This window comes from Panthera leo, chromosome E1 (assembly GCF_018350215.1).
Source record: "Panthera leo isolate Ple1 chromosome E1, P.leo_Ple1_pat1.1, whole genome shotgun sequence".
Taxonomy (NCBI): domain Eukaryota; kingdom Metazoa; phylum Chordata; class Mammalia; order Carnivora; family Felidae; genus Panthera; species Panthera leo.
In genome coordinates, this window is record NC_056692.1 from 33,940,898 (window position 1) to 33,966,914 (window position 26,017).

General features: G+C 43.8%; 1 protein-coding gene across 1 annotated transcript in view; it reads left to right on the forward strand.

The window, feature by feature from the left end:
• The window catches only part of CA10 (carbonic anhydrase 10), a 491,593-nt gene that overhangs the window by 459,732 nt on the left and 5,844 nt on the right, over positions 1-26,017 (forward strand). The window contains exons 6-7 of the mRNA XM_042915031.1: positions 8,012-8,107; positions 12,628-12,700. Coding sequence (XP_042770965.1) covers positions 8,012-8,107; positions 12,628-12,700 — 169 coding nt within the window. The remainder of the gene's footprint in view (positions 1-8,011; positions 8,108-12,627; positions 12,701-26,017) is intronic.

The window sequence follows — 26,017 nt, forward strand, 5'->3', positions numbered from 1 at the left end:
TCGTCATCAGAACGCAGCTTGGATGTCGCCTCTGCAGACAAGCCTTCACCAACAATACACTTCCTGACCTTTTTCCCAGCTCCCACATGCCCTGCCCCCATTTCCTCCACTACTGCCGTCCACTTTGCAAGCCAAAGTCTTGTTTGTTTCCTTCAAAGCTCTTGATGCTATGTGAAATCATCTCCAGGAGGTCAAGGACTTCATCTGTCTTACCCAGCTGGCCTCGGCATGCAGTTGGCCTTCCAAGATTTTCTGAACAAGTGAATTCCAGGTCCCTGTAAAGGTCTGAGTGAAGCAGCTTGTTCTGGGATGAGAACACAAGGTTCAAGCTAGTGCCACAAGGAAGAGTCCCATGAGTTCACGAAGGACTTAAGTACAGAGAATGTGCTGGACCCTGGTGTCAGGCTCTGAGCCGCATCTTGAGCATCATGAAAAAAACCAACAATACCTTATTTCATCCTCTAAGATAGCTATTTCTCAGCCTTACATTTCCCTCTACGAGGGCACCCATCTAAATTAATAAGAAGTCAAGATTATAAAATAATTTCCTGTAATCCAGAGTTAACACTTCACATGGTAATTCCAATGAGGCTGGCAAAAGCCCTTGGGGCATCTCTTTAATGAATAACTAAACTTGGTGCTTAATTAGCATGTCACTAATAGCCCCCAAAGAGTTTGCTTTTGTGAGCAGTTTCCACATTGTCCCCTCTTGTCTTCGTGTCCTTGCACTTGCTAAGAGGTCAAACATCCACTTGCTATCCCTTATTTCATGTCAGACACTGATTACCTTGAGTAAACGCCAAAGTTGAGTCTCAGGCCATACCTGAGTGCTCATGCAAATTATTAAAAATTCTAAATTTGTAGGCATTGGGTTTTAAAATATTACCTGTAACTGGCAAGAAGTAATCCATAGACATCCCTTTCAGAATCCACCTGCCAATCTAACTAGCAAGCTACACCCTGTACGTGGCTGCTCCCCCCACCAACCCAAATCAACAGCAGGACCAACAGTAGACCCTCTTCCCCCACCCCCACCCACACCATGCACATCGTGAGTGGTTAGTGGGTGCTTGATTGGCATCCCGGTGCCTGGCTGCAGACGAACAAAGCAACAGCTGCAGGAACTATAATTGCCACTGAAGGGACCTGGAAGGTAGCTCTTTTTCACAGGGAAGCCCTACTTGTGGTACGTGAGCTGGTGCAGGCCCCATACATCTTCTGCTCTTTGCTTTAATGCCAGAATTGTGTCCTGACAAGTGGAAACAGGAAGCCTGGCCACTGCCAAGCTGCCTCGTAGGGTCTTCTGGGGCTCCTGACAGTTCTGAGGCTTGGGAGTTCCCACTCATCCCAAACACATACACATTCTGAGGCTCCTACAGAACACTGTCTGCCTGAAATAGCTGCCTCCTGAAAGTATGCCCTCCCTCCTTCCAGGCTCTCCCTGCTTTAATCTGCCTTCTTACAGCCCATGCTGATTATCTTACCCTCTGCTCAGAACCCTTCCATAGGTCATCTTCTGGGCCTTCTATGATCTGGACTCAGCCCATCTCCTCACATACATAATTCACATACCCCTCAACCCAGTCTAAATGAACCAGAAGAGCAGGGAACAGCCAGACACGACAGGGCTCTGCCAGCCAACAAACAGTGTCTGCTAAACCAGTGTTTCTCCAAGTTTCATGTGCATTCAAATCACTGAGGGTTTTCTAAAATGCAGATTTTCATGCAGGAGATCTAGAGTAGGGCTCAAGACTCTACATTTCTAACAAGTTCCCTTCTGGAGGCCATGGAGCTGCTGGTCGCTGCAGTACACACTGAGTAGGAAAGCACTATGGATCTTTTTAACATCTGATTTGTATGCCTTGGGAGGGGGAATATGCTGTATTCAAAATAGCTTTATTTTAAGATTATATTAATTCTGTAAAATCACCATTTTGGTAGATCAAAAAGTCAATTTCATATGGTTCAACCTAACATAAGAAGCGGGCCATCAATGACTCCTAATAGGAACCAGAGCTCATGATCTCAGAATCCTAGCCAAGTTACCTTGGAACAAAGAGGAGGCAAGACATCAGATCAAGATGCCAGATGTGTCGACTTAAGCTTAGAGCAGAGCACGGCCTCACCCCTATATTTACCATCCCCTTTCTCACAGTCCCTGGCCCCTACAGAATGCCACCCTGTGGGCCTCCTCGTGGCTCAAGAGACTTCTCCCTGCATTTTTCAGTCTTGTAATTTGGAGAGAAGAACCACTCCACTGGACTGCCTTCCACTTCCCATCTCTCCAATGCCAGGTTCTCAAAACACGCTGAAATTTCGAGGCATACCCTGTAGCACTGGCACATCCCCAGGTGGCTTTGTAGGTCACCTGGTGGGAAGATCTTAGCAGATGGCAGGATGTGTTTTGATTCTCATTAAGAAGCTTACTCAACACTGAAGGGGGGTGTGGCAGGTCCCCTACAGCTCCTGGTTCTTCCACATGGCAACACTTCTCCACCTGCAGAAAGTCCTGGCTGTGTGTGTGGGTGAGCGGGAGGGAGGAAGGCAAATGATAAGCATAGGCCTGAACAACCTGCCTGATAAACTGACAGACCACACTTGCCAGCCCCTGCCTATGGTTGACTTTCTGATTGCAGAAGAGCTGCTGTATGACCATCTGCCACCATTGGCAAAACGCACAAGAAGTGAAAAAGCAATACGCACGTAGGATATTTCAAGAGCAGCAATACCGTGCTCCCTCCATGAAAAGCTCTACTGACTCAAGATGTTCAGGGTTTTCTCAGATCCAAGGTTCTATCCATGCGATTGGGCATTGATGGGATGTGGAGGCTCATTGCTTATGTTGCACTGGTTCTCCACTTCAGCTGCCCACTAGCTGGAGAGCATTTAACAAATCCCAGAGCTCTGTCCCCACCCCAAATCAATTAAATCAGAATTGGGGGAGCAAGCACAGGTGGGTATTAAAAGCACCCAGGTGATTTGAATGCACCCTGAAGGTTGCAAACCACTGTGTTAGAGGTGGTTTATCTTTTTAAGTTTATTTATTTATTTTGAGAGAGAGGGAGAGCATGAACCAGGGAGGGACAGAGAGAGAGGAAGAGAGAATTCCAAGCCAGCTCCACACTGCCAATGCAGAGCCCAATGCGGGATTCAAACTCACAAACCAGACACTTAACCAACTGAACCACCCAGGCACTCCGGTTTTTTCAAAAATCAAAGAAAAGCACCTTTTTCCTTTTTTTTTGTTTTTTTATCATTGACTTCCTTAGCTTCTGAAACTTCACTTCCTTTTTTTTAATGTGTTACAGGATATTGGTAATAATGAATACACTTAAACTTTTCAGAGGCACAAAACCATTTTACATACACTATCTTACTAGATTCTCAAATCAGCCTGTGGAAAATGTTAACACCACTACAGAGAGATATATGCTCAGCTTGCTGTGACATTGTTTATCAGAGAGAAGAAAAAATTGAAACAACCAGAAAGCTAGTAAGAGGCTAGTTAAATGTGTTGTGGGGCATTCGTGCAACAGAAAATTGTACAGCTATTGTAAAGACTTAGGTAGCTCTGTACACACTGACTTATAAAGACAGCCACAAACTATTTTTAAATTTAACAAATCAAGTCCACAATCATACTTAGAAATGATCCCATTGTTACTGGGTTTATTCATTTTTTTAACAACTTTTTGAGTTTTCTTTGAAATGTAAAAATTGTGTATGTTTAAGGTGTGTAACTTGATGTTTTGATATATGAATATATTTTGGAAAGATCACCACAGACAAATTAAATAACATATCCATCACCTCTACATAGTTACTATTGTGCGTGCGTGTATAAAGATTTAAGAACTGTACTCTTAGCAAATTTCAAGTATACAGTGCACTATTGTTAACTATCATCACCAGGCTGTACTCAGAGCTCCTGAACTCATTTATTTTGCATAACTGAGACTTTGAACCCTTTGACCAACCTCTCATTTCCCCTCCCTCCCCCATCCCTTGACAACCACCAAGCTATTCTTTGTTTCTATGAGTTTGACTATTTTAGATGCTTTACATAAGTGAGATCAGACAGTATTTGTCTTTCTGGGTCTGCCTTATTTCACTTAGAATGATGTCCTTCTGGTTCATCCGTGTTGTCACAAATGGCAGGATTTCCTTCATTTTTATGGATAAATAATATTCCATCTTATTTTCCTTTATACAGTTACTTTATCCATTCATTCATCAATAGAAACTTAGGTTATCTCCATATCTTGGATATTGTGAATAATGCTGCAATGAACATAGGACTGAAGATGTCTGTTTGAGATCCAGATTTGCTTTGGATCTATACCCAGAATGGTATTGCTGAATCAAATGGTAGTTCTATTTTTAACTTTTTGAAGAACCTCCATAGTGTTTTCCATGATGGTGACATACCAGTTTACATTCCTATCAACGGACTACAAGGGTTCCCTTTTCTCTGTATCCTCACCAACACTTGTGATCTCTTGTCTTTTGGACCATAGCTATTCTAACAAGTGTGTAGTGATATTTCATTGTGGTTTTGATTGGCATTTTCCTGATGACTGTTGCTGTTGAACACCTTTCCAGGTACCTATTGGCCATTTGTGTGTCTTATTTTGAGAAATGTCAATTCAAGTCCTTTGCCTATTTTTAACCAGGCTATTTGGTTTTTTGCTAATGAGTCGTATGAGTTCCCTATATAGTTTGGATATTGACCCCTCATTAGATATATGGTTTGAGAATATTTTCTCCATCCTATTGGTTGCCTTTTCACTGTTTGATTGTTTCCTTTGCTGTGCAGAAGCTTTTTAGTTGGAGACAATCCTGCTTGTCTGCTTTTGCTTTTATTGCCTGTACTTTTTGGTGTCATGACCAAAAATTGCCAAGAAGCTTTTTCCCTGTGTCTTCTTCTACTATATTACCGTTTCAGGTCTTATCTATAAGTCTTTAGTTTAAGTTAACTTTGATATATGATGTAAGATAGGGTCCAATTTCATTCTTCTTCATGGGATATCCAATTTTCCCAACATCTTTTACTGAAGAGACTATCCTTTGCCCATTGTGTATTCTTAGCACACTTGTTGAAGATCTGTTAACCATAAGTGTATGGATTTTTTTCTGGGCCCTTCATTCTGTTCCACCAGTCCATACATGTTTTTATGTCAGTACTATACTGACATAAAATTATTATAGCTTTGAAGTATATTGTGGAATCAGGAAGCTTTGTTCTTCTTATTCAAGATTGCTTTGTCTCTTTCAGAGTCTTACGTGGTTCCATATTAATTTTAGGAAGGTTTGTTCTATTTCTGTAAAGAATGCCATTGGAATTTTGATAGGGACTTAATTGAATAGTAGTATGAACATTAACAATATTAATATTAATTTTTCCAGCCCATGAGCACAGGATGACTTTTCATTTATCTGTGTCTTCTTTAATTTTCTTTCATCACTGCTTTATAGTTTTTGGTGTACAACCCTTTCACTTCTTTGGTTAAGCTTATTCTTAAGTACAGTTGAGCCTTGAACAATGTGAGGGTTAAGGGTACCAACCCCCATGAAGTCAAAAATCCTTGTGAACTTTTGACTTCACACAAACTTAATTGCTAATAGCCTACTATTGACCAAAAGCCTTATAGATAACATAAAGTCAGGTAACACATATTTTGTACATACCTGTGTTAAGGTAACAGGTAAGCTTACCTGTGTAAGCTAGAGTAAATAAAATGTCATTAAGAAAATCATAAGGAAGAGAAAAAATATTTACAATATTGTACTGTATTTATAAAAAAAAAAAAAAACAAATCTGCATGTAAGTGGACCAGCTCAGTTCAAACCTGTGTTGTTCAAGGTCAACTGTATTTTATTCTTTTTGTTGCTATTGTAAATGAGATTGACTTTATTAATTCCCTTTTCAGATACTTCATTGTTAGTGTATAGAAATGCCACCAATTTTTGTGTGCTGAATGTGTATCCTGCAACTTTACTGAATTCATTTATTAGTGCTAACAGTTTTTTGTTGTGGGGGAATCTTCAGTGTGTTCTACATATATGATTATTTCATCTGGAGAGATAATTTTCCTCCTTTCTTTCTGATTTGGATGCCTTTTATTTCTTTTTCTTATCTAATTGCTATGCCTAGGACATTCAGCACTATGTTGACTAGAAGTGGAAAGATTGGGTATCATTGCCTTGTAATGGATCTTAAAGAAAAAGTTTTCAGTTTTTCCCTATTGATTATGATGTTAGCTATGGGCTTTTCATATATGGCCTTTATTGTGTGGAGGTAAGTTCCTTCTATACCTGCTTTTGTTGAGAGTTTTTGTCGTGAATGGATGGCGAATTTTGCCAGATGCTTTTTCTAAATCTATTGAGATGGTCATGTGGTTTTTGTCTTTCATTCTGTTAATGTGGTAGGTCACACCAATTGATTTACATATGTTAAACCATCCTTGCGTCCCAGGAATAAATCCTACTTGGTCCTGATGTATAATGCTTTCAATGTGTTATTGAATTCAGTTTGCTAGAATTCTAGTGAGGTTTTTTGCCTCTGTGTTCATTAGGGATATTGGCCTATAATTCTCTTTTCTTAAAGTTTTTGGCTTTGTTTGGTATCAGGATGATGCTGGCCTCACAGATTTGCAAGTATTCTCTCTTCAATTTTTTGGAAGAGTTTAAAAAGGATCAGTATGCGTTCTTCTTTGAATGACTGGTGGAATTCACCCACAAAGCCATCTGGTCCAGGGCTTTTCTTTGTTGGGGGGTGGGAGATTGATTACTACTTCAGTTCTCTTTATTTGTATTAATCTGTTCAGGTTTTTATTTCTTCTTGATTCAGTGTTGGTAGGTTGTGTGTTTCTAGGAATTTATCAATCCTAGAAAATTTCTAGGATCCTAGATGATCCTAGGAATTTATAGATCTTAGACCTATATGATTTCTTAAACCCTACATGTGTATCTGTGTGTGATCTATAAGCATAAAAAATATATATCTGGAAGGATAGATGCTAAGCTGTTAATAGTCATATTGCTTGGGCTAGGATTACACAAAGGTGGAGGGAAACTTTTTTTAGCTTGTTACAAATATTATATCTCCATGATTTTTTTAAAAATCTATTTTAAAACCACAGCCTGAGATGAATTCTAAGGAGAAAATCACACCTGTTTTTCAGAGGAAGCAATCAAGTCTCAGTGAGGTGGAGTAAATTATTCATATGGCTAAAAATTGGTGGGGCATTAGTTGAACATGTTTGTGTGCTATGTTTCAAAATTTCTTAGAAAATAATTTTCAAAAAATTAAGTAAAAGAGGGAAACCCTAGTTTTCTGGAGCCAAGATCCAAGACTCCATGTGCTACCCACACTAACTGTGGCACAAAGGCTCAACAAGCAGAGTGCTGACTTTCACTGAGCAAGGAGGGAATTGAGTCCCGCACGGTCAGATGACCTTGGCAGATTGGTGCATCAGGAGCTTCAGCCATCACTCTCTCTCTGTCAGGATTTCGGCATTTCATAGGCTGGCCACTGTCCTCTCAGTCACTGGGCTAACTCAGAACCTAACCATTCCCTGCTTGCCCAAGGCCATGAGGAAGATTCACTCAGTGCCAGTGACAGCTGTGGATGCAGCCGGGAGAGCGCGTCCACCCCTACAGGGCAGTTCTACTCCTAATAAGGGAAACTCACTTTACACACACTTTAGGGGGAATGTCCTGGGTTGGAGCCAGAGCCAGATGGGCACTGAGCTTATTAAAGGCATGATTATTACCAGAAAACATTTGCAAATATGTATGGGTTCTTTTCTGTGTGTGTGTGCATGCATTATACACACACACACACACACACACACACACACCTCCCTGAATTGCTTTCAATTACAAGATTGCCTTTACAATTGTTCTACAATACACCTTATGGTGAACCCTTCTGTAGGGTGGCTATGCTGTGCCTCACACCTTTTCATGTGAGACTGTTGTTCTTACTGCTGTTTTTCCCTCCTGCCAGGTGCAGCTCATCCACTATAACCATGAGTTATACACAAATGTCACAGAAGCCGCAAAAAGCCCTAATGGATTGGTGGTAGTTTCTATATTTATAAAAGTAAGTGTCTTTCGTTCTTTCGTTCTTTTCTTGCCATTCCCACCCCAGGTCGGAATACCAGCTTAGTCTCTGTTGGATCTTAGAAATAACAAAAGGGGTGATGTCCATGCCCAGGAAAAGCTGCAGGGTGGTGACTTTTATATCCATGAGATCTATGAAAAAAGAGGTCTCTTTCATGAAGACTCAACAAAATGATGGTTCTTCCATTTCATAGCATCAGGGGCCTGAGGATTTAGGCAGCCTTTGTCTCAGAAAGAAAATGCGTGCTAGATCCAGGGACAGGCTTCAGGTCCCACATCATGCAAAAGATTCAAAAGGATGCAACAGAAGGGGAGGGGTGGCTCCCTGACAGCCCACAGGATCACACTCCTGTCCACCAGTTGCACCTTGGAAACAGAGATGCAAGGGCAATGTGGGATGTCCCTCCCCTCCCGCACTGCCCTGAACAGCTCCCTCCAGCTTCCCTGAAGATGCTCTGAACATCACCTCCCATCCTCCCCTTTCCCTCATAAGTATCCCCAGGAGAAATTAAGCAAAGATCACCATGGCTGACTTTATGACATTCTTAGGAGACTCTACACCTCCCTAACAGTCAACGACAACGACAGATCTCCAGCCGTGAAAATTCTAAGTTGTTAAAAAAAAAAAAAATACTCCCCTTGAGCATTTTGACAGATATGGAGTGAAGCAGGTATGCACAGTTAAAAGAAAATGGACAAAGAAGAAATGTCTTTCCAATTGGAAAAAGAAAGAGAGAGAGAGAGAGAAAAAACAAAAGGCATGTGTGACAGTTCCAAAAGTTGGAAGTTGCCGTGTCAGCCCCTTGGGAAGTTTTGGCCAGATTGTGAGAGGAGGTGCCCCAGTTGGAACTTGGAATCTGGTGGATATGATCAATAGAAATCCAGCATTTGCTACTGGGGGTTTTTAACAGAGTTCTCGTGGTGACATCATCACTGCTTAGGACAATAGGCATGGGGGTACCCCAGGCACTATACCCACTATTCCCTCCCCAAAAGCATCACCCTTTGCAATAGGCACTTTGTGCCATCTGGTCATCCTTCTCCAGAGCCCATGCCACCTCCTGAGTTCCTCTCCCTCACCTGGTTCCCGTCAGGCCTTTTTTGTGGCCTGGGCAGAACTGTACATTGGGCAGAGGCATTTGTGACATGTTGGCCACCAAACTCCTGTAGCTTGTCATCAGCAAATATAGGAAGGGGCTGTTGGCCAAGGAAGCATATTTTTAGGCTGCCATGCCTTCTGAGTACCTGATGTGATGCCCCAAGGAAAATTGATCCTAGCACGAATCCTGCCAGTCCCTGCCCTACACCTCTTGGTGCTGTCACAGACCCTGTTATAATGAACACAGATTCCTGAATTCCAGGCAATGGAGATGTGTATTTTACAGAGATTTTATTACTTAACCCAAATAATGAGTCTGTGGGGTAGGCATTAGTGTCCTTATCTTGCAGATGAGGAAAATGGCTCAGAGAATCTTGGCTTTCCACCCAAGTGTATGTAGCTCTTAACAGCCCATCCAGGAATGGAGACCAGGTCTTCCTTGATTTTAATACTATGACCTTATTCACACTATATGCCTCCGCAACAGAGCATGGAGAAAGCAACTGAGATGAAGAAGACAGAACATGATATTCATAAACATCTCCCCCACATCCCTATGCTACCCACAAGCACAAGGCCAATTCTCATATCCCTCAACCAGCCACAGTCATGACATTGGTAACAGCTAGTGTGTTCATCCTGGACCATGCTCATTGCTGTGTCACAATATTGCATCATGCATGCCTGGGAGCTCACCTCCTTCATTGGCTTTCCCGATGCCAGGGTTCCATGTCAGCCAACCTGGGCTGCTCAACAATGCCCGTCCTTTGGTGGGTGCTTCAGCCTTGGCCCTTGACTGCCTCACTTTGCTCAAAGCACCTGAGTCAGCAGATGTCATCCTGGAAGCTCAGGCACATTACAGCTGACAGGGTGATTGATACTCCAGGAAGTCAGCCTCCTCAACAGCAAACTATGGGCGTGTTTCACCAGCTCTGGCAGGAGCACGCTGTGCACCAAGAATACTGACACAGGTCTTGGCTGCGTCCCTGCGGGTTGCTGGAGGAACTTCCGCCTCTGCCCCTGCAGTCAGTGAAAAGGTGAGGACTAACGCCTGCACCTTCTCAGGCCAGTTTGGCCCCTAAGGATGCTTCCAGTCTTTTCCTGAGCAAAGCTGACACTTTCTGGCCAGACCTCAAACAAAATAAGCCACAGCATTTCTATCTTTGTCCAACATAATCAACTCCCAGATGCTTCACAGTGAGTTATCCAAGCTGAGACTTGTCATTTACTCATCCCGAAACACTGATTGAATGTGGGACACAGGCGGGTCCTGTACTCGGCACGGGCCTAGAAATGAGGTGAACCTAAGCCCTTAGCACTAAGGGCACACAGGCTCTGGTGGTCCTTCCCTCCTTCTGATTTTTCTGCCTCTTCTTCCCAGCTCCCTGCCTGGTAGGCAGGCATAGAAAACGAGAGGCCCCCACCTCTAGGTAAGCAGATCCCTAGAGATGGCACCCTGCTGAAAGCTGAGTCGTTGAAAGGTTGGAGTTGTTGGCTAAAATAAGGGAATTGTTTGTCTGGGGGTTTTATTTATCTCTGTCCCCTTCTAATCCCCCATCCTTCCCATGACCACAGGGAGCTGAGGTTTGGCTGTAATTACTGCTCAATCACACACCATTAACTTCCCACTTAAGCTCACTTATACCCAGTACATACTTTATCCTCCCTCCCACGCCGCGAACACACTAGAGCCCACAAATCATCTGTGTGCACTTTGGAAATTTTTCAGTTATTTTTAATCAGCTTTTCAAAAGGGTCCAGTCCCAACGTTAGCGCTGTCCAGACTCACCGGGTACCAGGAGCCCAGGGCACCCACTTAAGGGGGACAGCAGATTCCTTACCTGCCATGGCAGTATCTTTTTGTCTCTCTTTTCATGTGAATTGGCACAAACAGGTGGCTTCAAGCTATGTTTTAAATGGCCAAACAGGATGTCAAAGGAGAAGCTAAATTTGCCACAAAAGCTTCTGAGGAGCAGCAGTGTTTGCTTTGGGACTTCTCTCCATTTGGGGGTGGCTTTGAAGAACTCCACTGAGCATTGTCACTCACCAAGCCCCCCGCCGGTGTGCGTTTGTCTCACACCCAGGAAACTGTGTGGGAAAGGAGAGACAGATGGAGGGAAAATAAACAGTCTGTGTTTTCTCCAAACTAAAAATTACCTGTTGCTTATCTAATAATAATAATCATCATCTGCTACAATTTTTCCCGCCCTCAGAATAAATCAAATCTAAAATGCTGATGTGTCACAGCATCCAATTAGCAGCTGAGGCGTAAATTGCAGAACTGAGAGAAGTAGGAGAGAAATGACTAGATGAATCCTCATACTTTGGAAAAGACTGAGTAGAAGGGAGGTGGTAAATAAAACAGTGTGCACAGCTATTTGAGGGCACATCACAGTCTCCAAATGGTGGTCCTCTGGCTTAAGACCCTCGAAGCTTGCCTTGTTCTCCCAATGAAGGAATTTGGAGACCTGAGGGCATGGGTACAAAATGAGAACTGATCCCTGAACATCTAGTACAATGTTTGGCTTGTAATAAGCACTTGGTAAATATCGATTGGATGTATGGGCGCATGGATAGATGCATGGATGGATGGATGGATGGGTGGGTGTATGGATGGACGCGTGGATGGATGATTGGTTGACTGAATGGCATGGCTTATGGTATATTTTATTCTTGTGATAATAAGCAGTGATATAAGGTTCTATAGTCTTAGAGAGTTTTTTTTCATCTCCTAATACCTCTCTTCTGGGTACTCTTTCTCTCTGTCTACTTAGATTAACTGTCCCTTTCCTGAAATGTCATTCCCTACCCTCTACTTAAAACTCTTTGATGGTTCCTCATCCCTACAGAATAAAGCTTAAAATGTCCTCACATGACATTCAAAGCCTGATATGAGCTAACCCCTGCCTACCTACCTCTCTAGCCTCACCTTTCATCTTTCCCCCGGAAGTACTTGCCTAAGTATAACTAGTTCTCACTCCCTCATGTCCGTATGCACATATTCTCTGTATGTAATTTTTTTCCTTACCCTTCCCTCCTTTTGCACACTCTACCAGCAAAGCACCTTGTAACTTCCACCCATCCTTCAAGACTCATCTCATTCCTTAGCTCCCCAGATGCCCCAGGTAAGTGAACTTCCTCTAATATCATCACACCTGTGATTCTATCATAGCACTCTTTACATTCTATTATAACCATTCATTTACTCACCTGTCTTCTTTCTCTAGACTGGGATTTCTTGAAAGCATAGTCTCTGTATTTAATGTCTGAATTTCCAGCCACCACGGTGTTTGGCACATGGTAGGCACTCAGTAAATATGAATGAATACGTGAATGCATGGAGGCAGTGTTCATCCTGGGATAGTACTGCCCAGTCATTAATATTTTCTTTTCTCTCCTAGGTTTCTGATTCATCAAACCCATTTCTTAATCGAATGCTCAACAGAGATACTATCACAAGAATAACATATAAAAGTAAGTTTGGTTCAATTTCCTATACAGCAACTATTCTATAAAGGTTAGTCCTGTCTGAAGGCAGAAAGCCAGAACTGATGATCTCAGAGGGCCTCTTTCAGCTTCATGATCCTTTAATTCTCTAGAAAGTCACTCTGGAGAGTCAGGGTTGGCTAAGAAGCAGCTCATTTCAAAAGGACGTCCCCGGGGTGTCTTTGTCATCCACGCCTGTCTAAGGCGATAATGATTATTATGATGATGGTCATCGTTATCCCATGGATTGGTAATGAGCTGGGGGACTCCACTAGCTCACAAACTCCACCATGTCAGCTGGCCACATTTGGGGCTCTGCCAGTTATGTGATTGAAAAAGCATTCACCAGGTAGTTTGGATCCAACCTCAACATTTCCAGAGCTGGACCACATCTCCCTCTCTCTGTCACTGAGTCCCTTTTCAGGCCAAGGCAGGGTGGCATCTTTCTTCATTGCTATGTGTGATCTCCTGCTCTAGAGGACTCTGTCCATTTCCATGCCTTCAGGTTTCTAGAATGTTTTCTCCCCAGGATCCTTAAGCAGAAAAGAAAGAACATTGCAAAGTTGAAAGGGGAAGAAGGAAAAGGGAACTATTGTGTCTCCCAGAGCAATCCCAGAAGTTGCAGGGTCTAGGAAAAGTTATACCTCACACCTCGAGATGAAAGAAGTAGGACAGGAAAAACTATTTTTTAAATTAATTAGGAAGGAGCAGAAAAGTGGGATTCAGGTCCTGACTTTGTCCTTAAGCAAGGAGCCTCTTCATGTTAACTCTGTTTCTTCATCTATAAAGTGAAGAAGTTCAACTTCAGGTTTCTAGGGTCCTTCTGGGTCTGGGATTTTGAATTAAGCAATAGGTAGATCATGACTTCACCGAAGTAAAAAGCAAAATGCAAACATTCTTATACCCACATCCTTGCGGAGCACCCTTTTGCCAAGCCAGGAGCTCAGCTCTGTCTGCTGTTTCTGCTTCCAGTGGTGATGGGGGAAAGACAGAGTGAATGCTTTCGGGTCTCCGTGGACTGCTGGAAGGAGAGTATGGAGAAACCTTCCCTCATTCATTTATTCACGCATTCAGAAAACATTTTCCACACACCTGCCCATGACAGACACCAGGCAAGTCTCCCGAAGTATAAAAATGGCCAGACACCAGCCCTCCCCACAAGTGCTCACTGCCAAGTCACTTCCATATGAAAAGGTTGGGGTGTGGGGCAGTGGGGGTGACGAATGAACTTGGAGAATCACAGTCCCCCTAGATGGACATCACCTGGAAGAATGAGTTGTCTCCAAAACCTACCCGCCCTTCCTCACCAGAGCCCCTATGGAGTCCTCTCTCAGTATACACTCAAGTTACTCATCTAAGGAAGGCGTTTCTATTTTGTGTGCAAAGAGCACATTTTATAACTGCCCATAAAATATTATTAGTCTTTTAACTTTTTTTGATTAAAAAAGCATGAAAATTAAATACAATGTTTTCAAATAATCTTGAATTTGCAGTTTAGAGACCGTGAAAAGCCATGAAATCACACATTAAGCCCTGACACACAATCTAACAGATTGCCAGCTGCAGAGTCACTCATTAGTGGGACTTTCCTCCCCCAACCCACCCCCAGCACAGGTCTGATTAATATTAAGTGATGTGGCTGCTGTCGAAAATGAAACCCTCCACGGGGGTCTGAGCTACAGAAAGGTGGCCTTCCTCAGGAACTGGTACCAATCCTTGTGCAAACAAGGGGCTGGAGAGCCAGGGGGACAGATCTTGTCAGAACCAATGACAGATGGCCCTTTTGTGGGTAAGGGAAACTTCAGCTTCATCTGTTTTGAATGAGGCATCCCTGCTGACTGCCGCCCCATCAGCTCCGTGGGGATTGAGAAGGAAGACTTTGACAATAGCTGAAGTGGATCACAATGTGAAAACCCAAGACCTTCATTCAGTTGTTCACTCACTCCACAAATATTTACTGAGTGGATCCTAGGTGCCACAAGATAGATCAACAGGACGTGTTTTCTGTCCACAGGGTCCTCACTCTAGGTCGGGAGACAGACATACGGTAGTGCATTATAGAGATTTATGTAACAAACATAATGCAAAAAAAAAAAAAACTGGAGAGAACTCTTTGGGATCATGGAAAAACTGCCTAGAATACATGGCACGGGTGCACAAAGCAGGTGCCTTTAAAATAAGGACTGAATCAATGAATAACTTTGCTGGAGAAAGAGAGATGTGGGAAAGGGGGGGAGGGGAGAGAAGAAAAGAGGGAGGAAGGAAGGAAGCAAGGGAGGAAAAAGAGGAAGAGGGAGGGAAGGAAGGAAGGAGGGGGGGATGGCAGAAAGGAAAAAGAGGGAAGGAGGGAGGACATTCCAAGCACAGAGGGCCACATCCAAAGCAAGAAGAGCATTACAAGGACTGTGAAGGGTTCAGAGGAAGGAACTCTGCCTTCATCAGCTGTCCATTGCAGCGCCCACAATAAACATGGGTTAGGCTTGAATTAATAGAGGAATGAGTGGCCCCTGCAGTGTTAGTGACAGGGGCAGAGAGAGTGACAGGAGAGGTCATTTGGGTCCAGATATCGAAGGGTCTTGATGCCAGGCTGAGGAGTTTCTGCAGAAGACTGATTTGCATAAACGCCCTCACCCTTAGAAATGCAAATGGAAGAGAGTGGGAGCACCCCCTTCTCCTTCTGTCCCTCATAATCTATCTGTCACGGCGAAGGGAAGAGAAAGGGAATGAAAGCAAGATAAAGAGACCCCACATGGGGAGAGGTAACTGCTTTTGGCCCCATAATCACAGGTATTTGTGCTCTTACACTCTGGGCAATAATGGAGGCATTCCCAGTAGCACCTTTATCAGGCGCCACAGGGATAATGATGGCCCTACCAGTGGGAATGACCTCGACGCTGCTATGTGCAGGACACTGTGGCCAAAAGGGATTGATTTGCTCAGCAGGAGAGCACCAGCACTCTTCCATCCGCTAAACTCTCTGACGCAGCCAGCCTGTGGAAAGTTGGCCTGGTAGCAAGTGGGGGATGTTCTGAAGCAGGAATCATTTACTAGGAAGCAGGCAGTGGGTGGGAAACACAAGCCTGGAAGCCTCCCCAGAGGCTCTGGAGACGTGCTAGCATCAGCCGCTGAGTTCCAGTGGAGACACCACCACCTGATCAGGGACATCCATCAGGCTACCCTGCTTCTGTACTTCTAAGTAAGATTGAAAGAAATCAACCCCTTCCCCCACTGCCACCCAACCACACTCCCCAGGGACACATGACCCCGACCCACACCCACTCTCCCAACCAGCCCATTCTTCTGCTGCTACTCAAAATGACACCCCAGCATAACTTCAACTTGCCCCACTCACTTAGACATGGTACGCACTCCACAATGTGCTGAGTATCAGGAGTAGGGAAGCGACACTGAGTACCTTCAACATTTCAGGCTCTGTGCTAATAGCTTTCATGCAACACCTTACCTAGTGTTCCCAAAGTACCCACCTTCAAAGTGGGTATGATTTGCTATCCCAGTGTACATATGAGGAAACCAAGGCCCAGGAAGTGAAACGATTTGACAAGTACATACATCTAGTAAGTGATTGTGTATGTCAGCAACTTCTGCATAACAAACAAACATTCAACAAGCAGCATTGATATTTCCTGCTGCAGCTTGGGTGGCTTGGCTGTCACTTCTCTGGGATCAGGAAGATACCCATGGCAAGTACTTCTGATGGTGAAGGTCAGAAATGTGTGATGTTACTTATGGTGTAGGCTTGAAACTCACACACTGTCACTTCTATCCAGTTTTAACTGGCCAAAGAAAGAGACATGGCCAAGCCCAACCTCAGAATCCTCCCATGGAGGTGGGGATGGGAAGGGAGTGAACATTCCCTGAACAGTAATCTGGTCCTCCATAGTGAAGGAACAAGGATTCAAACATAAGTCCTCCTAAGAACTTTTCTATGCCCTCATCCTCCCATCATGCTTCCTCTCTAGGGATAGAGAAAAACCTTACCTCTGAGGTCTTAGAACTAGTTGTAAGGCTGATCCTTTCACATTGCATGAAACTCATCAGCATGTTTTTTTCTTAATTCTAACTTTGGTTCTATGTCAAGAGTCATCTCCTCGCATTTTGCATTTGTTTCCACTTGGAAGGGACATACACTAGCCACAGAACTTGTGGGCACATTGAAAGTTCAGGTGATAGGCATCGAGGAGGGCACCTATTGGGATGAGCACTGGATGTTGTATGGAAACCAATCTGATAATGAATTTCATAGTAAAAAAAAGAAAGAAAGTTCAGGTTCATTCCATCCTAAGCTCTCTGCAACTCTTGCCTATGCCTTGGCATTGGACCACCAGTGGAAATCAGCGTCATCCAGAAGGACACAGCAGCACTGCCATCATTGGCAAACAGAGTAACCAGAGAAGGCATAGACATTTGTTCCAGATGGGGGTCAATCTTCCCCATCATTCTTTCTCTTGGAGGCCATTGTTAGGAGAAATCAGTCTAAGACTTGGAGCAGTGACACCATCTGCTGATAAGGATCACTCTGGTCGCTTCATTGGAAGGAGACAGTAGAGGAGCAAAGGTCAACATTGGGAGATAATTTGCAACAATCCAAGTGACTTGACAATGTCAATAGTAATCCCAGGCCAATGTGGATGGGGTGGTGAGAAATGTTTGGGTATATTTTGAAGGAAGAACCACAAGATTTCTTGATAGATCAGATTTGTGATATGTGGGAAAGCGAGGAATCAAAGATGACTGTAAGGCTTTTAGCCCGAGCAACTGAAGGGAGGACACTCTCATCAGTGGAGATGGGGAAGACTGAGATGAAGCATATTCGTGGGTGGGGAAAGGAATCAGAATTTTCTAATGTGTTAAGCTTGAGATGTCTATTGGGCATCCAAGAAGAGGTGTGGAGTGGGCAGTTAGATATGAGTCTGGATTTCAGGAGAGAGAACTGAAGATATAAATGTGGAAGTCATTGGGATCCAGATGGCATTTAAACCTGGGTGAAATCATGAGTGAGAATAAATAGAGAAGAGAGGCGGGACATGTCCTCGTTTTTGAAAGAGCAGCTCAAATCCCCATGACTTAGGATTGCAAATCATTTCTAAAGATATCTTTTAAATCCCACCCTGGAAGAGGCTCTTGTGTGTCTGTCTCATCAACTAGCTAAAGAGGTGCAGGTGAGTGGGAGCAAGCATGGAAGCACAGGGTGCAATCACCACAAAATGGCAACTATTTGCTTGAGTTGGTCACAGATCAGAGGACTCAGAAAAAAGGAATTGTGCAAAGTCATTCTATTGAGCCAGTTAAGAAAATCAATGCCAGGGAATAGGTAAAAGACAACCAGAAGGAGAATCTTACCAAAAGGACTAGAAATTTTGGAAGCCAGATACCATGGTGGTGAAACCACCATACTTAGAGAAAGTAACGTGCTCTCGTGAAGAGAGAGAGAACTGAGCAGACCTGGGCTCCTGTCTCTACCACTTCCTTGGCTGTGCGACTTCAGGCAGTTTTCATAACATCTCCGAAATTACGATTTCCTCGTCAGTAAAAGGAGGATAGTCAGACTGATATTGAGAGGGTTGGGTGAGGATTAAGCAAGGTAGTCTGTTGCCTAGACAATGACTGGTGTAAACTAGCTATATTATTTTGTGTGGTCCTAAATTGTCCAAAGGACAAGTGGGAGAAAGATCACTATGAAGCCAAATAAAAACTATATTCACAGTGAATACAGTGCTGGGCACACAATACGGCTTACTTTAAGCGAAGGACAGCTCCTGTATATGAAGCCATGCAGTGGGTAGTAATGGCCTAGTGACGTTCTACTTTCCTTGGAAGCTTAGATTTCATATGTCTGAGCAAATCTTAGAAAACACTCTCACAAACCCAGGCCAACAATGGAAAAGACCAGCCTGAATTAATTTCAGGCTGAATTTAGAAGGTCTTCTAAAGAAAATCCATTTTATTAAAGTGAAATTCCCCTTCAATAGATTGAGGGTCAAGACCGGAATCATGACATTGAAAAATGGATTTTCTGAATGGATTTTCTGGAGGAGATATCAGTAATTTACGCGAAGTATTTTAATTTTTTAATGTAGTATCGTGTAAGAATGCCAATATCCCTCCATTTTTCTTGTGTTAATTAATTAGCAGCCCCAATTACATAAAAGGTAACATTCTTATCATTTTAGTATCCACCTGACTTCATCAAGCTGGTGTTATTTTTTTAAAAGCAATTTTATGATATTTTCAAGGGTGAAACCAGTAAACTAATGGAGTGCAAAGAGCCTTCTTAAATTGAGAACAGGGAGTAGTTATTAGAACATTACGTATAAATGAAGGCTTTCTTCCGATGTCCTAGGACAGAGTATCATTTGGATAGCTTCATTCTCTCTCACATAGTCCATTCATTTCATAGATTGTAAATACAGTACTGAACTTCAGCCCATTATGAATCCAAAAGATCACAGATTCCAAACTTTAACAGTTCTGGCTGTTGTCCTAATATATTTCCTCCAAGGAAATAAAGACACACAACCAAAGGCATTTAGAGGAGAGATTTTAAACATGGTGATTTGACGCACAGTATGAGCCCCTTAAAACACTGTTTTCAGTCTTTCCTGCTTAAAACTTTGCTTTGGTCCCTTACCCTGACCCCGGCTAGAAGATGAATGCATAGGAAAGGAGAGACCAACTTGTGACTGCCTCATACCTCTCAGCTCCTTGGGAAGTGTTCCAGGCACCCGCTCCTCAGAGGGACGCAGTGGTAAATGTGATGAAATATCACCAGGGAGTTTAAGCATATTGCTCCTGGTGCCTCTCTCTATGCTTAATTGAACTTGTACTTTCATTTGAAAAGAATGGCTTTGGCGATGTTGTCACAGAATGAGAAATGCAGCACACTCCTTGCCATGTTGCAATCTAAGCAGTAACTCAGGGAAGCGAGGCACGGAAAAGGAGGGGCTTACCTCCATGAATCCAATTCTTAGAGGCCCTGTTTTTCACTGATTGTTTGTATAAAACAAAAAATCATATGACTTTATTCTTTAGTAATTGCCTTTTTTCATTTCACTTGGATTTGCCGCAGATTATGAGAGGAAATGTCATTCCATGTGAGAAAATTGCCAAATAGTTCCTTATTGATCAGAAGCAAGCCCAGGATCGATCTCTGGAACCACCTTGCCTTTTTCTCATTGGCGTCATTCTCTTTGAATGGGAACTTCACAAGCAGGGACCGGGTGATGTTAAATCTCTCAGTGATCCACATAAGTAAACACGACACATTTAATAGAGGCTGCTGTTGGAGCTCAGATGAAGGGAACGATTCCCCCACTAAGCAGTCCTGGGTGTGTCATCATCGTACGTTTTACTTATAAAAATAAGTAAGAAAAAGTCAGCTTGAGAATTGTATCCATGACCAAGAACTCAGTAGAAGATGAATCACAGATTCAGCAAGGGCATGTCATAAAATTAAAAAGCACAGCTGTTGACTTCTCCAGTCATTTGAAAGAATAAAATCGGGCTATGAACCGCATGTAACTATTCTATACCTATTGAGTATCCAAGGGGTCTTCCGGTACTATAAAGATATAGCCGACACATTAAACATTACAAAAGTTTGAGCTACTGAGGGTAAATTTGTTTGGGTAAACTTGTTTATGTTTATCCCGCCAAATACACCAAGCAAGTCTCCTTGGGGAAAAAAGAAGCTGTAAAAATGTGGCCTGGGGTTCTCAAACTCTATTCCCTGAAAGATGGAACCCTGACTTAAAGGCAGCCTGAGGCAGAGTGAGAATTCATGAGGACAAACATTACATGTTAAATGCATGCCAATTTCAGCAATGTAAATACAGGGTATAGACGTGTTTGGTGTAGAAACACGGTAATGCCAGCTGAAGACTGGCACCGGTCTCTCGCCCTGATATCTTGGGGTGTGATATATATGGGAGTAGTAGTGAGCAGTATGTATTTAAGCTAATGGTACGAACTGGAGCCTCAGAGATTTTTCTCCATCATCTGACAAATGATATTTCCTCTTCTTCCTTTAGTTTCTGCCCAGCACCATTACCAGGTGGAGCTGCTGGGCAGAAACCGTTTTTGCTGATTCATCCCATCAGTGTTTGTTGAGCACCCACTATGTGGTGGACCTCATGCTGAGGCCTGGGGATTCAGAGGTAAAAGACAGAAGCCCTTCTCCAAAGGCTCACAGGGTAGTGGGGACGTTTAAATAGTAAGTTATTCTTGGCAAGCAGAGTCAGCAAATATGGTGGAAAATGAACCACTAACCCAGCTGGGGAGAGTCAGGAGACCTCAGGGAGGTCAAGTGTGGTTATCCCGGGGAAGTAGTCATCCTGGGTGAGGAAGCGGGAGTGCCATCAATGCTACCCAGTACAGCATGTGCCAAGTACAAATCTTCCTCGACTTACCGTGGGACTGTGTTCAGTAAACCCATCATAAGTTGAAAATATCCCAAGTCAAAAATGCCACTAGGGGCACCTGGGTGTCTCAGTCGGTTGAGTGTCCGACTTCAGCTCAGATCATGATCACTCAGTCCATGAGTTCAAGCCCCACATCAGGCTCTGTGCTGACAGCTCGCAGCCTGGAGTCTGCTTCAGATTCTGTGTCTCCCTCTCTCTCTCTCTGCCCCTCCCCCACTCATTCTCTCTCTCTCTCTCTCTCTCTCTTTCTCTCTCTCAAAAATAAATAAACATTGGGGCGCCTGGGTGGCTCAGTCAGTTAAGTGGCTGACTTCAGCTCAGGTCATGATCTCACAGTTTGTGAGCTCCAGCCCCGAATCGTGCTCTGTGCTGATGGCTCAGAGCCTGGAGCCTGCTTCAGATTCTGTGTCTCCCTCTCTGTCTCTGCCCCTCCCCCATTCATGCTCTGTCTCTCTCTCTCTGTCTGTCAAAAATAAATAAACATTAAAAAAAATTTTTTAAATGCCGCTAATACACCCCACCTACCCACCATCATCGCTTAGCCTCGCTGACCTTAAACATGTCCAGAATACTCACATTAGCCCACAGTTGGGCAAAATCATCTGACACAAAGCCTATTTTATAATGAAGTGTTGATTATCCCATGTAATTTATTGAATACTGCACTGAAAGTGGAGAACGGAATATAAACGGTTGTATCTGGGTACAGAATGGTTGGCGGTTACCATTCTGGGTACAGAATGGTTGTTTACATAACCTCGTGATGGAGAGGCTGACTAGGAGCTTCAGCTCGCTGCCCGGCATCATGGGAGAGGATCATACTGTATATCGCTGGCCTGGGAAAAGATCCAAATGGACAATTCGAAGTATGGTTTCTACTGGATGAGTATTACTTTCACACCATTACAAAGCTGAAGAATCGTAAATTGACCCATCCAAAGTTAGAGACCATCTGTACTCGAAAAGCGTGATCTTACTCTTCAAACAACTCTGAGGCAAGTACTCGGTCTCAGTTAGTCTGGGCTGCTATCATAAACTACCACAGACAGGTGGCTTACAAACAGATTTACTTCTGACAGCTCCAGAGGCTGGAATTCCAAGATCAAGATGCCAGCCAGCATGGTTGGATTCTGGCGAGGACCCTGTCTTGGGTTGCAGAAATTTTGTTGCATCTTCACATGGAAGAAGGGGTGAGAGCGTTCTCTGGAGTCCCTTTAATAAGGGCGCTAATCCCATTCATGAGGGCCCCATCCTCATGATCTAATTATCTCCCCAAAGCCCTGCCTCCTAATACTGTCACATTAGGGGCTAGGACTTCAAGATATGAATTTGGGGGGGGACACACACATTCAGTCCATTGGTTACCCCAACCATCTGCATACTATAGATGTGAAAACTGAGGCTGGAGTGGTTACCTGCACATCCAAGGCCACACAGAAGGTGAGCAGTGATGTCAGCACTCCCCAAGACAGGTCTGAGTCCAGTCCTCACAGGCTTCACACTCAGTCTTCCCAACTTCTGTGGTGTGAGGAAATAAAAAGGGCAAAAGGTGGAGCACCTGGAGGGCTCAGACAGTAGAGGGTGTGACTCTGATCTCGGGGTTTTGAGTTCAAGCCCCACGTTGGGTTTGGGCTTACTTGAAAATAAAATCTTTATTTCAAAAAGGTCAAAAGGTGAAGGATGAATATTAGCAAGATTCGTGGAAAGAAAGCAGCAAAGGGGGAGCAGGGGAGAGTGGAAGCACCCACAAACTGACTGAGTTCTCTCACAGAGTGTTGCATCTCTCAGGGATGTGGGCGAAGAGGAACCTCCTGGCAGGACCCCAGCAGGTGGAGTTGGGATACGGGCATGCCAGTGTTTTGGAAGCACACTGTTACCCTACTGTGTGGGTTAAATTCACTAACAGGGCGTCTTGCTCCTAGCCTGCCCCCCCCCCCCACCACCCACACACACCGACACTTTCCTCCAACGTGGATGCAACACAGAGCCTGGTGACAGTTTCAGAGAAACATAAATGTTCTTTTTCTTATTTCCAGCCATGCCTGCAATGCTACTCATTCTGCTGCCTCCTTCCTTCCCTCCTCTCCACCGCCCCAAATAAAATAAAATACAATAATAGCAGCACGCTAGAGTACCCAATATGCTCTGCGTGCAAGCTTGGTTAAACAAATCGCATTGACCTTTAATAAAGATGTGCCGAATGCTTCCTTCTCTCATTCAGTATGTTAATCTTCAGGCCAAACCGCCATCAGAGCAAGCATCATTAAGTGCAGATCTGATCTTGCCACTCCCCTGCTGTAAACCCTTCAGTGCCTCCACATCGCCTACAGGATGAAGCCCAAACTCCCAATAGTGCAGAGAAGGACCTCCCGGGTGTGGCCTGTGCCAGCGGCCAACTTCATCTTGCACAACACCCCTCCCTCCCTCTGCACCTGACCAGCACTCCAGCCCTCTTCCAAGGGGAGTCTCTCTCTCTCCATCCTCAGTTCTTTCCCTACAGTGCCGTTGACACTCACCCCACTGGCAGCTACACTGATTACCTCCTGTCATTCAAAATGCAGTTCGGGTCAGGTCCTCCATTAATACTCTCCCGAGTCCCACCCCTAGGCAGAACTGACAACCTCTCAGTGGACACAGTACAGATATATGTCACTGTCTCTGTGGCTCCTTGCTACATTCACTTAATTACATCCTGCTCACCTACACTTAGCTTAGTGCTTGACATACATTAGGGGCTTAAGAAACAGTGAGAGCCAAATAATGGATATTCAACAGAAGCTTACTGTGTTGAGGCCTGATCTGACTCTCAAGGACCATCACATTGGCATGTGCTCTGGACACTATGGCTTTATTAGAGAAGCATCTGACCATACAGGGCAGGGTACAGACCCAGTCCAGCCATACTCCAATCATTGCACCTCTCCGGGCTTGTCCTGATTCCTTCATGTTTGGATAGGAAGGTAGATACATTTAAATGGAAATTGAAAGAAAGTCCTTTCTCCTAGGGTCGGTCTCCAAATCCAGCTTGGCCTCTCTGTCTGTCTTATGGTCATTTTGTGGACAAAGCTCTAGAGATGTTCAATTCCCCCCATCAGGGCAGTCAGAGCATTTGGGGAAGGAGGAGGGAAATGGTGGTTTTATTTACATCATTCCAAACCACTGAATCAGTTGATTTGTTCTTAATTCAGTTGACGAGGGAAGGAGCACTGAAGTTCAAGTTCCCTTGACAGAGATGACTCTTTCTTATCAGAGAAACTTGAGTGAGAAATTTCTGGAGATGCAGAAGGTAGGGGGCCTCTGCCCAGGAAAATGGATTAGCATCCTTGATGCTCTCAGGATCAGAAGGTAGGAACAGGCCTGACCAAGGTGCGCTCACCACCATCTGATAGAAGAGCCCACATGTATTTATTTTGCCATTTGTTGTCTGTCTCCTCAATAAAATGAGGGTGGGCACTGTCTCCTCAATAAAATGAGGGTGGACACTGCATCTATCTTGTTGACTGCTCTATCCCCAGACCCTAACCCTATGCCTGGCACAAAGAGGTGCTTAGTGAACATTTGTTGAGTGAATGAATGACTTTGGTCTGGAAGTCAGGAGAGCTGGCTTCCAGTTCCCACTCTGAAGTCACCAGCAAGCTCTGTGACCTTAGGCATGTTACTGTGCCTCTCTGATCTTAAGCTTCTTGTCAATGAGGAGTTATTATCCACCTGACCAGTTTTACAGGTCACTGTGAGTTTCCAGCTGAATATGAAAGTCCTTTTTTTAGCATTATATGTGCACAGTACTAAACCTGAGAGATGATGTCGACTATTGAAGAGTTAGTCCTTTTCCACTGGGCATTAGAAACGTGGATGAGAGGATCTAGGAGGACTGGAGGAACCAGGCTCATCCCTCCACCTGCCAGGCACTGGGTTCCTGTCGTGCATTCTCTGGGCCTCCTGGACTGGCCATAGTGGTGGACACTTATGATAAACTGGGAATGCAAGACCCCTGGACACTTAGATCTGGAATCACCAGGATAGAGAGGGCAGTAGAAGCCATGAATGTAAATGGTCTTCTCACTGTAGAGTGAGGGGGGGAAAAAGCCTTGGACATGTCCCCCAATAAATGTCAACACAGAGAAGCAGGTGGAAAATCAGGAGCCAGCAACAGAACCTGAGAAGGAATGACCAAAAAAAATAGGAATACCAAGCATGGCATTTTGGAAGCCAGGAGAAGAAAGTAAGAGTGCACGGAAAGAAGGGGAGGGATCATAGAGGATAGGAGTGAGAGAGGCTCATTGGAATTTGTGGATATTTGAAAACTTCAGTACATTCAGTGTTTACAAAGTACAACCAGTGTGTTGAATTTAAAAATCAGAATGAAACAAACCAAAACAGCAACTGTTTTTAGTTGATCAAGGTGCTTATTATCCTCTTGTTTTCTCTCTTTTTTCCATATAGTCTGATATATACTTATGTCACTTTTATAATTGAAAAAGCATATTTAATACTAAAACACATATGAGTGTGACTACCTCAAATACGTGTAAAAAGAGAAAAGGCTATGTACATGGGCCCGATAGAGAGGAGATCCACAAAAATGAAATCCATTGTTGAACTTAACTGTTGAATCTCATGGTAGGATCTGGCCTGATTTGCTTTTCTTTCTAAAAGTGTTTTCTTAACGTCCTTTTAATTGAGCAATGTAAACAAATAAGAATGGTGACCAGGCAATGTTTCAATAGGTCCTGAAGCCTTTAATTGTATATTTCATTATGACTATAATGCTATGGGTCTAGGTCTCAGGGGCCATCACCACGGACTTGGTTCTTTCCTGTGTCCTTGTAGTGACCACATTTCTGTTCGCCAGTATTCATTGCCCCCA